At 48.1% G+C, this 14,700-nt stretch overlaps 1 protein-coding gene across 1 annotated transcript; it reads left to right on the top strand.

Annotated features, from left to right (window-relative positions):
* Positions 1-1,473: 1,473 nt before the first annotated feature.
* LOC140204706 (uncharacterized) lies at positions 1,474-14,587 on the top strand. Its single transcript, XM_072271401.1, has 4 exons — positions 1,474-1,582; positions 2,138-2,569; positions 3,930-3,962; positions 14,328-14,587. Exons 1-4 carry the CDS (start codon positions 1,567-1,569, stop codon positions 14,384-14,386), a joined length of 540 nt encoding a protein of 179 aa, XP_072127502.1. The 5' UTR covers positions 1,474-1,566; the 3' UTR covers positions 14,387-14,587.
* The last annotated feature ends 113 nt before the right edge of the window (positions 14,588-14,700 follow it).

The raw sequence follows: 14,700 nt of genomic DNA on the forward strand, positions 1-14,700 counted from the left end.
GGTGCAGCGCCCAAGCTCATCATGTCTCTTCTAAGTGCATAGCATACGATTCGTAGATACGTAGTGAGGCTTTAATCTCTTCCACGGAAGATGGCCGTTGGCTCACAAGGAGCTCATCCGCCCTTTGTCAGGTCTTGTTTTTTTCAGTCCTGCTGCGTGTCCTCACACCGTCCTCACCAGACCAAGTCCAGTGGGGGAGCCGGCCCAAGTCGCCGACCACCCAGCCAAGTCCCTCCATGACTTACTGCTTTTTTGCAGCCATGACACTATCTCTGATCAGCAGTGCCAAGCCTCCCTCCCTGTCCTTTCTGAAACATCTAATGCCTGGCACTCTAAGTACCCCTGAGTTTCTGTAATGGTCACAACATCATAGCTTCAAGTACAGATCCAGGCTCTAAGCTCATCCGCTTTGTTCATAATACTCCTTGCATTAAAATAGACACATGTCAAACTGTCAGTCTGAGTGTGTGTTTAACAGTCTTTTCCCCAGGGTAGGAGGGTCCACGATGTGTTTAAAGTGGGGGAGGAGAGATTTCAAAGGGATTTAAGCGGAAATCTATGCAACAAACTGCCAGAGGAAGTGGTTGAGGCTGTTACAACTGTATCATTGAAGACGTTCTTGAATAGGTACAGGGAGGGTGGGGCTTTAGAGGAGCTCAGCAGGTCAGGCAGCATCTACAAAAAAGAGTAAACAGATGACATTCCTGAAGAGCCAGCTCCAAACGTAACTGCTTATTCGCTCCCATAGATGCTGCCTGACCTGCTGAGTTCCTCCAGCATCTTGTGTCTGATGGTTCGGATTTCCAGCATCTGCAGAATTTCTCGTGTTGAGTTACCTGACCAAACAGCGATGTATCTGGATCGGCAAGAACTGGGAAGATGATCGTTTCGCTGAACCCTATTTGGCTCCGTCTCTGCAGAGAGAACCGTCCCATCCTCTCCAGCTTCTCGCTGTTACATTGCGCAGAGCTCCAGACCAGGAGATACCTCTCCACCTCTGCAGAGGGCAACCTCCTCTGCATCTTCGCCAACACAACAGACGCATTTGCATTAGTGGACAGTCCTGATGAAATGGCCACTATTTGCTCCTCTCCATAGATGCTGCCTGGCCTGCAAAGTCCTCCACATTTTGCATGTGCTGGTTAATTCAGACATTTACAGAAGCCCCTCCTGTCTTCTATTATTTCAGATCTCCCCTCCCCCTCTCAAATCTCTCACTAGCTCTTCTTTCAGTTAGTCCTGAAGGGTCTCGGCCTGAAACATCGACTGTACCTCTTCCTAGAGATGCTGCCTGGCCTGCTGCGTTCACCAGCAACTTTGATGTGTGTTATTTGTAGAAGTTCTTGTGTGGTATTATGATTCCCCACAATCCGCTGTGCGGAACTCATGTTCCCAATTGCGTGTTGTCGGAGGGAACCTTAAAAGCGCAGGAAGAAATGTACGGAAGCGGGCGAATGAGGTCTCTTGCCACCCCCCCCCCACGTCTTCGGTTTCCGCTTCCGGCCGGGAGGGAGGCCGAGGCCTGAGGCCCTGATAGGAGCCTCGGGACTCGCGGCGGCGGCGGCGATGAGGCGGGAACCGGGTCCGTGAGGAGAGGGTGCCTCAGCAAAGCAAGGGCAGGGAGGAGGGAGGGAGTTGGGTTCCTCCGGAGAGGGATGTTCGTCAATTGAGGGAAGGTGGGAGAGGAGGGCATTCCCCCCGCCCCCAGTGAGGGAGGGAGGGAGGGATGGGAAAGAGGGTGCTCCCCAAGGTGGGAGTTAGAGGGAAGAGGAGGTGACGTAGGGAAGGAGGGGAGGGGAGAGGAGGGGATTCCTCTAGTGAGGGTGGGGGAGGAAGGGATGAGGGATCCTCCATTGAGGGGAAGGACCGAGGTTGAGGGAAGGAGGGGAGGGGATTCCTCCAGTGAGGGTGGGGGAGGAAGGGATGAGGGAACGAGAGTGCAGATGAGGTGACAGTGAGGGAGAGCGGGGATTCCCTGAGTGAGGAGGCCGAATGAGGGGGCAGAGTTGTTCCTCCATTGAGGAAGTTTGGAGCAGGGAGAGGCACCCCCTAGTGAGGGAAGAGGAATTGACAGAGGGATGGAGGTAGAGGAGGAGGTGCCCCTCTCTAACCCTGTCCCTTCTCTCCCTCCTTGTAGGTGCCCTCGAGTGTAACGGCTACAGTGCGGAGCAGGATCCCGACACGGCCTCTGGTGCCCACCATCGATCCACTGACCCCTCGTTGACTGCCAGGTTCTGCAGGGGAATTGAGCTTCCGGCCGGAGGTGGAGGAGGAGGGGGCGGAGGGTACTTCAGAGGCCGGAGCCCAGGCTGGAAGGCACAGGGGCCAGAGGGGAAGGGCCGCCCATCTTCCAGACGCTGTGAGAGACCCCTGGGGGGGCTGGCGCGGCGATGGAGGGGACGGGAGGGAGATGTCACTCCCCCTGGCCTGGGTGCCATCTTCCACAATCGTTGGGGGCTTTCCTTCATCCATGAGCAGGGAGGCAAAGGGGCACGTAGCCCACACCTTGTGCACGGACACAGCTGGCGGGGAGCAGACGACGGGGCCCTGGCACACTACTTCTCCACAGGTGGGTCGAACAGAGTGAATCTCCCTCCACACCGTCCCATCACACACTCCCGGGGTCAGACACAGAGTGAATCTCCCTCCACACCGTCCCATCACACACTCCCGGGGTCAGACACAGAGTGAATCTCCCTCCACACCGTCCCATCACACACTCCCGGGGTCAGACACAGAGTGAAACTCCCTCCACACCGTCCCATCACACACTCCCGGGGTCGGACACAGAGTGAATCTCCCTCCACACCGTCCCATCACGCACTCCTGGAGTCAGACACAGAGTGAATCTCCCTCCACACCGTCCCATCACACACTCCCGGGGTCAGGCACAGAGTGAATCTCCCTCCACACTGACCCATCACACACTCCCGGGGTCAGACACAGAGTGAATCTCCCTCCACACCGTCCCATCACACACTCCCGGGGTCAGACACAGAGTGAATCTCCCTCCACACCGTCCCATCGCATACTCCCGGGGTCAGACACAGAGTGAAGCTCCCTCCACACCGTCCCATCGCATACTCCCGGGGTCAGACACAGAGTGAAGCTCCCTCCACACCATCCCATCACACACTCCCGGGGTCAGACACAGAGTGAATCTCCCTCCACACCGTCCCATCACACACTCCCGGGGTCAGACACAGAGTGAAGCTCCCTCCACACCGTCCCATCGCATACTCCCGGGGTCAGACACAGAGTGAAGCTCCCTCCACACCATCCCATCACACACTCCCGGGGTCAGGCACAGAGTGAATCTCCCTCCACACTGACCCATCACACACTCCCGGGGTCAGGAACAGAGTGAAACTCCCTCCACACCGTCCCATCACACACTCCCGGGGTCAGACACAGAGTGAAACTCCCTCCACACCGTCCCATCACACACTCCCGGGGTCAGGAACAGAGTGAATCTCCCTCCACACCATCCCATCACACACTCCCGGGGTCAGGAACAGAGTGAATCTCTCTCCACACCGTCCCATCACACACTCCCGGGGTCAGACACAGAGTCAATCTCCCTCCACACCGTCCCATCACACACTCCCGGGGTCGGACACAGAGTGAATCTTCCTCCACACCGTCCCATCACACACTCCCGGGGTCAGACACAGAGTGAATCTCTCTCCACACCGTCCCATCACACACTCCTGGGTCAGACACAGAGTGAATCTCTCTCCACACCGTCCCATCACACACTCCTGGGTCAGACACAGGGTGAAGCTCCCTCCTGTTTTCACGTGGGATGGAGTGTGAGTGGACGTACCTGTCTGCTGAAGGAAGCGGTGGAACTGTTGCTGTGTTCATGCCGAGTCTGATATTCATTGCCCTCTCCCTCCCCTCACCCCCCATTTGTTTCTCTTTTCCAGAGTGGGATCGGATCTGGGAGAGGCACAAACAGGGTGAGTGTCACAATCGTAAGACTGAAAGACACAGGAGCAGAATTAGGCCATTCAGCCCATCGAGTATGCTCCTCCATTCCATCATGGCTGATTATCTCTCACAACCCCAATATCCTGCCCTCCCCCGTAACATTTAATGACCTGGCTAATCAAGAACATATTAACCTCTGCCTTAAATATACCTAATGACTTGGCCTACCCAGCTGTCGGTGGCAACAAATTCCACAAATTCGCTACCCTGAGACTGAAGAAATTCCTCCTCATCTCTGTTCTATCACCAGTGACACAGCTCCTGTACCATATCAAACACCTGCACTGCCCCATCCTGTCCCGTCCATCTGTGACACCACTTTCAGGGAACCCTGTAGAGTTGCGATGTTAGATTGAAGTTTTCAAGTGATTGGTGCGGTTAATTTGGAGCATTGAGTGCAGTTCAGATCCCCTATCTACAGGAAGGATCTCAGTAAGATTGGGGGAGCACAGTGAAAATTTACAAAGATGTTGCAGGGCTTAAGTTACAAGGTTAATTGTTAAACTGGTTAGGAGTGTTTTTTTCACTAGAGTATGGCAGATGAAGGGGAGATTATATAGAGATACTCTAAATTATGAGGGGTATCAAGTATGGTAAATGTAAGCAGGCTTTTTCCTTTGAGCTCTCTGTTTAGACCTTAAGAAAGTGATGCATAGGAGCAGATTTGGGTAATTCAGCATGTCAAGTCTGCTCCACCATTCCATCGTGGCCCGTTCCTCGTGCTTCTCGACCCCATTCCCCTCCCTTCTCATAACGTTTGCATCCCTGACTAATGAAGAACCTATCAACCTCCACTTTAAATATACCCAATGGTGGCCTCCACAGCTGTCTGTGGCAATGAATTGCACAGATTCACCACTCTGCCTATAGCAATTCCTCGTTGCCTCTGTTCTGAATCTGTGCCCTCTGGCCCTAGGCTATTGTAAACAGCCTCAGCGCATCCATTTTTTCTCAGCCTTTCGATGGGATTCCCCTTGCCCCATTCTCCCGAACTCCAGAGTGCAGGCCCACAGGCGTCAAACGCTCGCCATGCATTAACCCTTTCATTTCTGGGAGTTATTCTCATGACCCTCTTCAAAGCCAGCACAACCCTTCTGGGGTGTCGGCCCAAAACTGCTCACAATAACAATACTCCAAATGCATCCTGATCAATGCTTTCTGAAGCCTCAGCATTACATCATAACTTCTTGTACTCTCTAAATGAATGCTAACATTGCATTTATCTCCCTCTGCACCTCTAATTTCTGAAATGTAGCCGCGTTTAGAAAATAACCACACCTTTATTCCTCCTACCAAAGTGCATGACCTTACTCTTCCAGACTGTATTCCATCTGCCACTTTTTTCCCCATTCTCCTAATCTGCCTAAGACTCCCAGCTTCCTCAACACTACCTGCCCCTCCATCTATCTTCATATCGTCTGCAAACCTGGCCACAGAACCACTAATTCTGTCATCCAAATCACTGGTAAAAATAAAGGTCCCAACGCCAATCCTTGCGTTACCAGCAGCCAGCCCGAAACGGCCCCTTTATCTCCACTCGTTGCCTCCTGCTAGTCAGCCAATCTTCCACCCATGTTAATATCTTCTTGGTAATACCATGGGCTGTTATCTTGTTGAGCAGCCTCGTGTAACAGTTTGTTAAAGGCCTTCTGAAAATCCAAGTGAACAACATCCACTCACTCCTTTGTCTATAGGCCTGTTATTTCTCAAAGAATTTGATTCAGATTTGAATCAGAATCAGGTTTAATATCACTAGCATATGTCACGAAATTTGTTTTAGACCATAAAGTATAGAAGCAGAATTAGGCCATTTGGCCCATTGAGTCTCCTCCATCATTTCATCATGGCTGATCCAATTTTCCTCTCAGCCCCAATCTCCTGCCTTCTCTCTGCATCCCTTCATGTCCTGTCCAATCAAGAATCTATCAACCTCTGCCTTAAATATATATAGACTTGGCCTGCACAGCTGCCTGTGGCAACGAATTCCACACTGAGATTCACCATGCTCAGGCTAAAGAAATTTCTCCTCACCTCTGCTCTAAAGAGATGCCTCTCCATTCTGAGGCTGTGTCCTCTGGTCTTAGACTCTCCCCCCATGGGAAACATCCTCTCCACATCCACTCTGTCAAGGCCTTTCACCATTCGATAGGTTTCAATGAGGTCACCCCTCATTCTTCTGAATTCTAGTGAATCCAGGCCCAGAGCCATCGAACGCTCTTCATATGACAAGACGTTCAACCCTGGAATCATGTTCATGAACCTCCTTGAATCCCTCTCCAGTTTCAGCACATTCTTTCCAAGATAGGGGCTCAGAACTGCTCTCAGTACTCCCAGCGAGGCCTCACCAGTGTATAAAGTATCAACATTACATCCTTGCTTTTATATTCTAGTCCTCTTGAAATGAATGCTAACGTCACATTTACCTTCCTCAGCACAGACTCAATCTGAAAATGATCCTTAGGGATCCTGCACAAGGACTCCCAAATCCCTTTGTGCCTCAGTGTTTTTTTTGTATTTTCTCTTAATTCAGAAAATAGTCAATCCTTTCATTTCTCTAGCAAAGTGCATGACCATACACTCCCCAACCCTATATTCCATCTGCCATTTCTTTGCCCATTCTCCTAATCTAAGTCCTTCTGTAGCCTCTCAACTTCCTCAAACTACCTGCCCTTCCACCTATCTTCATATTGTCTGCAAACTTTGCAACAAAGCCATCAATTCCATCATCCAAATCATTGACATATAATGTAAAAAGATCAGTCCCAACACAAATCCTCTTAGAGCAAGAGGATAAGACGTGACGTAATAGGATCAATCAAGTGTGACAGTGGAAAAGTGTGTATGGAAACAGGACAGAGCAGAGGAACTTAATGAATACTTTGCTTCAGTATTCACTACGGAAAAGGATCTTGGTGACTGTAGTGATGACTTGCAGCAGACTGAAAAACTTGAGCATGTAGATATTAAGAAAGAGGATGTGCTGGAGCTTTTGGAAAGCATCAAATTGGATAAGTCAGCGGGACCGGCCAAGATGTACCCAGGCTACTGTGGGAAGCGAGGGAGGAGATTGCTGAGCCTCTGGCGATGATCTTTGCATCATCAATGGGGATGGGAGAGGTTCCGGAGGATTGGAGGGTTGCAGATGTTGTTCCTTTATTCAAGAAAGGGAGTAGGGATAGCCCAGGAAATTATAGACCAGTGAGTCTTACTTCAGTGGTTGGTAACTTGATGGAGAAGATCCTGAGGGGCAGGATTTATGAACATTTGGAGAGGCATAATATGATTAGGAATAGTCAGCATGGTTTGATGGTGTCAAGGGCAGGTCGTGCCTTACGAGCCTGATTGAATTTATTGAGGATGTGACTAAACACATTGATGAAGGAAGAGCAGTAGATGTAGTGTATATGGATTTCAGCAAGGCATTTGATAAGGTACCCTATGCAAGGCTTATTGAGAATGTAAGGAGGCATGGGATCCAAGGGGACATTGCTTTGTGGATCCAGAACTGGCTTGCCCACAGAAGGCAAAGAGTGGTTGTAGATGGGTCATATTCTGTATGGAGGTCGGTGACCAGTGGTGTGCCTCAGGGATCTGTTCTGGGACCCCTACTCTTCGTGATTTTTATAAATGACCTGGATGTGGAATTGGAGGGATGGGTTAGTAAATTTGCTGATGACACAAAGGTTGGGGGTGTTGTGGATAGTGTGGAGGGCTGTCAGAGGTTACAGTGAGACATTGATAGGATGCAAAACTGGGCTGAGAAGTGGCAGATGGAGTTCAACCCAGATAAGTGTGAGATGGTTCAATTTGGTAGATCAAATATGATGGCAGAATATTAATGGTAAGACTCTTGGCAATGTGGAGGATCAGAGGGATCTTGGGGTCCAAGTCCATAGGACACTCAAAGCTGCTGCGCAGGTTGACTCTGTCGTTAAGAAGGCATATGGTGCATTGGCCTTCATTAATTGTGGAGTTGTGTTTAAGAGCCGAGAGGTAATTTTGCAGCTATATAGGACCCTGGTCAGACCCCACTTGGAGTGCTGTGCTCAGTTCTGGTCCCCTCACTACAGGAAGGATGTGGAAACCATAGAAAGGATGCAGAGGAGATTTACAAGGATGTTGCCTGGATTGGGGAGCATGCCTTATGAGAATAGGTTGAGTGAACACTGCCTTTTTTCCTTGGAGCGACGGAGGATGAGAGGTGACTTGATAGAGGTGTATAAGATAATGAGAGGCATTGATCATTTGGATAGTCAGAGGCTTTTCCCCAGGGCTGAAATGGCTGGCACGAGAGGGCAGTTTTAAGGTGCTTGGAAGCAGGTACAGAGGAGATGTCGGGGGTAAGTTTTTTTTACAGAGAGTGGTGAGTGCGTGGAATGGGCTGCCGGCGATGGTGGTGGAGGTGGATACGATAGGGTCTTTTAAGAGACTCCTGGACAGGTACATGGAGCTTAGAAAAATAGAGGGCTATGGGTAACCCTAGGTAATTTCTAAGGTTCTTTCAGTTTCTCCAGAACCTTCTCCCTAGTAATGGTAACTTCACTCTGTTTATGATCCCTGGCATCTGGAACTTCCACCATATTGCTATTGTCTTCCACAGTGAGGACTGATGCAAAATATTTATTCTGTTCGTTTCCCCATTACCATCTGCAGCATCATTTTCCAGCACTCCAATATCCACTCTCAATTCCCTTTTTACACCATCTGAAAGAACTTTTGGTATCCTTTAATACTAATGGCTAGCTTACTTTCATATTCCATCTTTACCTTGATGATTTTTTTTAAATTGCCTTCTGTTGGTTTTTAAAAGCTTCCCAATCCTCCAACTTTGCTCTAATATTTGTTCTATTTATTGCCCTCTTATGTTGGTTTTGACTTCCCTTGTTAGCTATGGTTGTGTCATCTTGCCTTTAGAATGCTTCTTTCATTTTGTGATTTACATATCCTACATCTTCCAAGTTGCTTCCAGAAACACCAGCCTTTGCTGCTCTGCCATCATCCCTGCCAGTGTTCTTTTCTGATCAACTTTGGCCAGCTCCTCTCTCATGGCTCTGTATTTCCCTTTACTCCACTGTGCTACTCATATCTGACTTTAGCTCCTCCTCCTCAAATTTCAGGGTGAACTCAATCATATTATGATCACTTGCCCCCAAGAGTTCTTTTCTAAGTTCTCTATTTCATTCCAGCTCATTGAACAACCCCCAGCTCAGAACATCTGATCCCCTAATAGGCCCAACCACAAGCTGCTCTAAAAAAGCATCTCGTAGGCACCCTAGAAATTCCTCCTCTTGGAATTCAGCACTGATTTCCTAGTCTACCTGCATGTGGAAAGCTCCCGTGAGTATTGTAACATTACCCTCTTGGTATGCATTTTCTATGTCCTGTTGTAGACCACATCCTTCCTACTTTTTGGGGGTCAGTATACAATTGTTTGGTGGCACCTGTACATTGCAACGGCCTGTCCTGGGTGATGAGGGTCCTCAATGATGGGGTCCTGCCTTTTTGAGCATCTCTTTTTGAAGGCGTCTTTGATGCTGGGGAGGTCAGTGTCCGTGATGGAGCTGCTGAGTGCACCTTCCTGCAGCTTGTTTCTGTGCAGTGGCCCTTTCATACCAGGTGCTGATGCAGCCAGTTGGAATCCTCCCACAGCATGTCATGGTAGAAATTTGCAAGAGTCTTTGGTGACGTACCAACTCCCCTCTAACTCCTGATGAAATATAGCTGCTGTCATGTCTTCTTCGTAATTGCATCAATACGTTAGGCCCTCACTCCTGAACCCCTGACGAAGACTGATGTGCATTGCCTCGACTTTCACTTCCCCTTCTTGAAATGCAGTTAATTCCTTGGTCTCACTGACGCTGAGTGCAAGGTGGTTGTTGTGACAGCACTCAACCAGCTGATCTATCTCGCTCCTCGTCACCATCTGAAATTCTGCCAGCAATAGTTGTGTCATCAGCAACATTATAGATGGCTTTTGAGCTGTGCCTAGCCACACAGTCGTGGATGTAGAGAGAGTAAAGCAGTGGGCTAAGCACACTTCCTTGAGATGCACCAGTGACGATTGTTAATGAGAAGATGTTAGTTCTGATCCACACTGACTGGTCACCTGGTGAAGAAGTATCTAGTGCAGAGGGAGGTACAGAGGCCCAGGTTTTGAATCCTTGTGATTTCAACTGAGGGTATGATAGTGTTGAATGCTGAGCTGTAGTCAATAAACAGCAGCCTGACATAGGTGATCCAAGGCCAAGTGAACAGGCAGTGAGATTGCATCCACCGTAGACCTATTGTGGCCAGAGGCAAATTGCAGTAGCTCCAGGTACTTGCTGAGGCAGGAGTTGATCGTGGTCATAACTAAACTCTGAAAGCACTTCATCACAGTAAATGTGGGTGATAGTCACTGGTATGAATGTCACCTGCTCTTCTTGGGCACTGGTATGAATGTCACCTTTTTGAAGCAGGTGGAACCTTGGACTGCAGCAGTGAGGGATTGACGATGCCCTTCAACACTCCTGCCAGTTGGTTGGCACAGGTTTTCCGTGCCCTACCAGGTTTACCATCAGCGTGATGGCTCACAAGGTTTCACCCTCTTGAAATTTGTTCTGGCATCAGTCTCCGAGACAGAGATCTCAGGGTCACCGGATGCTGCAGGGATTCGCACAGCAGCAGTTTAATTCTCCTTTTCAAAAGGTACATAAAAGCCATTGAGCTCATCTGGGAGTGAAACATCACAGCATTCATGAAGTCAGGCTTTGCTTTGTAGGAAGTAATGGCCTGCAAACTGGCAGAGCTGACATGCATCCAGTTACATCTCTAACCTCATTTAGAATTGCTTTTTCACCCTTAAAATAGTCTTCCATAGGTGCACCTGGACTTCTTGTGTAGGTCTGGATCACTGGTCTTGAAAGCCACAGATCTACCGCTCAGCAGACTGTCAACCTCCTGGTTCATCTACAGCTTTTGATTTGGTTGTGTCCAGTATGTCCTTGATGGAACACACCCATGGTGACAATTGTGGCATTTTCATTTACTCGAAGACAAATCCCTGAATATAGTTCAGTCCACTGACTCGAAGCAGTCTTGTAAGTGTTCATGTTTCCCTTGACCATACCCTCTTGGTCCTCACCACAGGTACTGCGGTCTTTAGTCTCTGCCTATATACTGGGAGTAGTAGAGACAGATGATCGAAATTTCCAAAGTGTTGGCTTCCTGTTGCGCTGTTTTGTGCCTGCTGATTACATTGCTCAGCTGCTCCAGTACTGGCCTGAGGGAGTTTTCCACTGCATAGCAGTATGACACTCAACTGCTAGATGTTTTAGTTTGGGTGAGCAGAACTGAGACAGAACCGTCACATCCATGCACCTTGATGAGTTAAGCATGAAGCAGACACTACCTCTTCTGTCTATAAAAGATTGAGCTGTCCTGTCTTTGCAGTGAAAGGTAAGCCATCGAGCTGCAGCTCTTGTGTACAAAATAGCAGCAGTTAGCCATGTTTCTGTGAAGCAAAGTACATAACAGTTCCTGATGTCTCTCTGGTACAATCTTTCTCTGAGGTTTTCAGTTTTGTCTTCCAGAGACTGTACATTTACCAGCAGGTTAGACAGGATTGGGAGTTGACAGTCTCTGTGCTTCAATCGTACCTGTGCTTTCACACTTCCAATTTCTTAAAGGGGAACTGTACCCACAACTCAAATCTGCAGCCCGGGAGTATCGATGGAGTTTTTAAACATGTTAAAATGATGTTTAGTAGTTTTATAACAAGAGTTAATAGCCATAACAGAATATTTGATGATCCCCTTCGGAGCTGTACGCAAAACGTTGCTACTATTGGCACCTTCTTCAGAATCAGGCAAAATTCCCCCGAAAGGAAACAACGTTGACATTGGCCTGTGTGCCTCCAAATAGTCTGAAACCTCATCTTTAATAATGGACTCCAACATCTTCCCAACCACTGAGGTCAGACTAACTGGCCTATAGTTTCCTTTCTTCTGCCCCTATCCCTGGAGCGATATTTGCAATTTCCTACTCCTCCGGAACTATTCTGGAATCTAGTGATTCTTGAAGGATCATTACTGATCTCTTCAGCTACCTCCTTCAGAACCCTGGGGTGTAGTTCATCTGGTCCATGTGAGCTTTCTGTTTCCCAAGCACCTTCTCCTTAGTAATAGCAATGACACTCACACCTTTGAATTTTTGAAATACTGCTAGTATGTTCCACAGGGAAGACTGATGCAAATTACTTATGTTTATTTGCTATTTCTTTGTCTCTCTTTACTACCTCTCCATAATTTTCCAGCGGTCCGATATCTACTCTCACCTCTTCTTCAAAGTAAATTTTATTATCAAAGTACATACATGTCACCACATACAACCCTGAGATTCCTTTTCAGCAGGCATACTTCACAAACCTACAGAATAACTAAACAGGATCAATGGACAACAAACTGCAAATGCAAATATAAATAGCAGTAAATAACAAGGTAAAGAGTCCTTACGGTGAGACCATGGGTTGTTGGAACACCAGAAATAGAATGAGTGTAGTTATCCCCTTTTGTTCAAGAGCCTGATGGCTGAGGGGTAGTAACTGTTCTTGAACCTGGTGGTGCGAGTCCGGAGGCTCCTGTACCTCCTACCTGATGACAGCTGCGAGAGGAGAGCCTGGTCTGGGTGGTGGGGATCTCTGATGATGGATGCTGCTTTTCCACAGCAACATTTCATGTAGATACGATCAATGGTTGGGAGGATTTTGCCTGTGATGTACTGGGCTGACTCCACTACCATTTGTAGCATTTCCCACTCAAAAGGTATTGGTGTTCCTGTACCAGGCCATAATGCCTTCTGTTGTTTTTTTAAAAAAGCTAACCACTGATTTTTGCTATATTGTTTTTGTGCTGTCTTTTACTTCCCTTGTCAGTTGGTCACGTCATCCTCCCTTTAGAATATTATTGTTTTATTTGCATCTATCCTGTGCCTTCCAAATTCTCCCAGAAATTCCCATAAGTGCTGCTCCATCATCATTCCTGCTGGTGGCCCATTCCAATCAACTTCTGTCAGCTCTTCTCTCGTGACTCTGTAATTTCCTTTACTCCACTTTAATACTGATACACCTGACTTTCGCTTCTCCTCCAGCTGCAGGGTGAATTCTATCATATTACGATCACTGCCTACTGAGGGTTCCTTTACCTTAAGCTCTCTAACCAATTCTGGTTCATTACACAACACCCAGTCCAGGCATAAGGTATACTAAATTGAGAGGTATAGGGCAAATGCAAGCAGGCTTTTACCTTTGCGGTTGGGTGGGACTAGAACTTGAGATCACGTGAAAGGTGAAATATTTAAGGGAAACTTGAGGGGAACCTTCACACAGAGGGTGAGGCGAGAGTGAAATGAGTTGTAACATTTAAAAGTTTGGATAGGTACATGGATGGGAGGAATATCGAGGGCTATACTCGGATTGCAGGTAGATGGTCTGAAGGGCGATGAGAGGTACAATATGAGGCATTGGTAGAGTGGGCAGGGCAGAAATGGCTGACAGGAGAGGGAATAATTTTGAGGTGATTGGAGGAAAATATACAGGGGATGTCAAGAGGGAGGTTTTGTACAGTGTGGTGGGTGTCTGGAACACCCTTCCAGGGGTGCTGATAGAGGCAGATACATTAGGGACATTTTATTACAGAGAGTGGTGGTGAGAAGCAGATACACTAGGGACATGTAAGAGACTCGTAGACAGCACATTGATGCAAGAAAAGGAGGCATTGTGTGTGGAAGGGTCTTGTAGATTAAAAGGTCAGCACATTTTAGAATAGTATCACGTAGAATTCTACGTTCTTAACTCCCAAATAAAGTAGAGGCACTGGCACTGATTAGTTAGGGCCAGGACAGGTCCTCGGAGACCTTGAGTAACACACACAAAATGCCAGAGGAACTTGGCAGGTCAGGCAGCATCTATGGAGGGGAAAAACAGTCGACGTTTTAGGCCAAGACCCTTCTTCCAGCATGTGCAGAATCTTGTGTTTGTCCTGAGATGTTGATGCTTTGGAACTTGAAGCCCACTCTTTCCACCGCATCTTTTAGCCAAAAAGATATCTACCTGTACTTCCCTCATGAATGTAGCTCACAATTCTTTTTGCATTATTCTGTTTGATTCTAACTTTAACTTTTTTTTTAATATATATCTTGCAATGGATTGCAGCCGAGAAACTACAAACTTTAGGGTATCTGTCAGTGATAATTATTCTGATTGGGAACATCTTCAGCCTTCTTGTGCTCTGTGAAGCCGAACACCCTGCTTTTCCTCGCTGTGGTCTCACGCTTCCCTCTTCTCTCTCTCATTACAGATCCCTCGGCTGTCGTCCTGTATGAAGAATCTCTGGATGCGGCCCCTGTGGCAGACTGAGTGTCGGGCCATGTCTGATTACGGCAGGGACTGGGTTGGGGAGTGGGAGGTTCTTTGAGCACACTGCCCTCTCTACCGTACACGCAGAGCGTTCCCATAGAGAGATGGGACAGTGGGGAGGGCAGGTGGTCGGTGTGGGAACAAGTGAAGGGTCTGTGAAAATCTGTCAAAACCATTAAACTTGTTTGTTTTTGTATCAGAGTCCTGCGTCCTGTCTTTGATCGGGGGAGACAGGAGAGGGGGTGGGTGAGAGCAGCTGAGGAAGGGAGGAAGAAGAGTCAGAGACTCGTGTAGGACTCACAGCTGTTTTAGAG

Source organism: Mobula birostris, chromosome 11 (genome assembly GCF_030028105.1).
Source record: "Mobula birostris isolate sMobBir1 chromosome 11, sMobBir1.hap1, whole genome shotgun sequence".
In the NCBI taxonomy this organism is placed as follows: Eukaryota; Metazoa; Chordata; class Chondrichthyes; order Myliobatiformes; family Myliobatidae; genus Mobula; species Mobula birostris.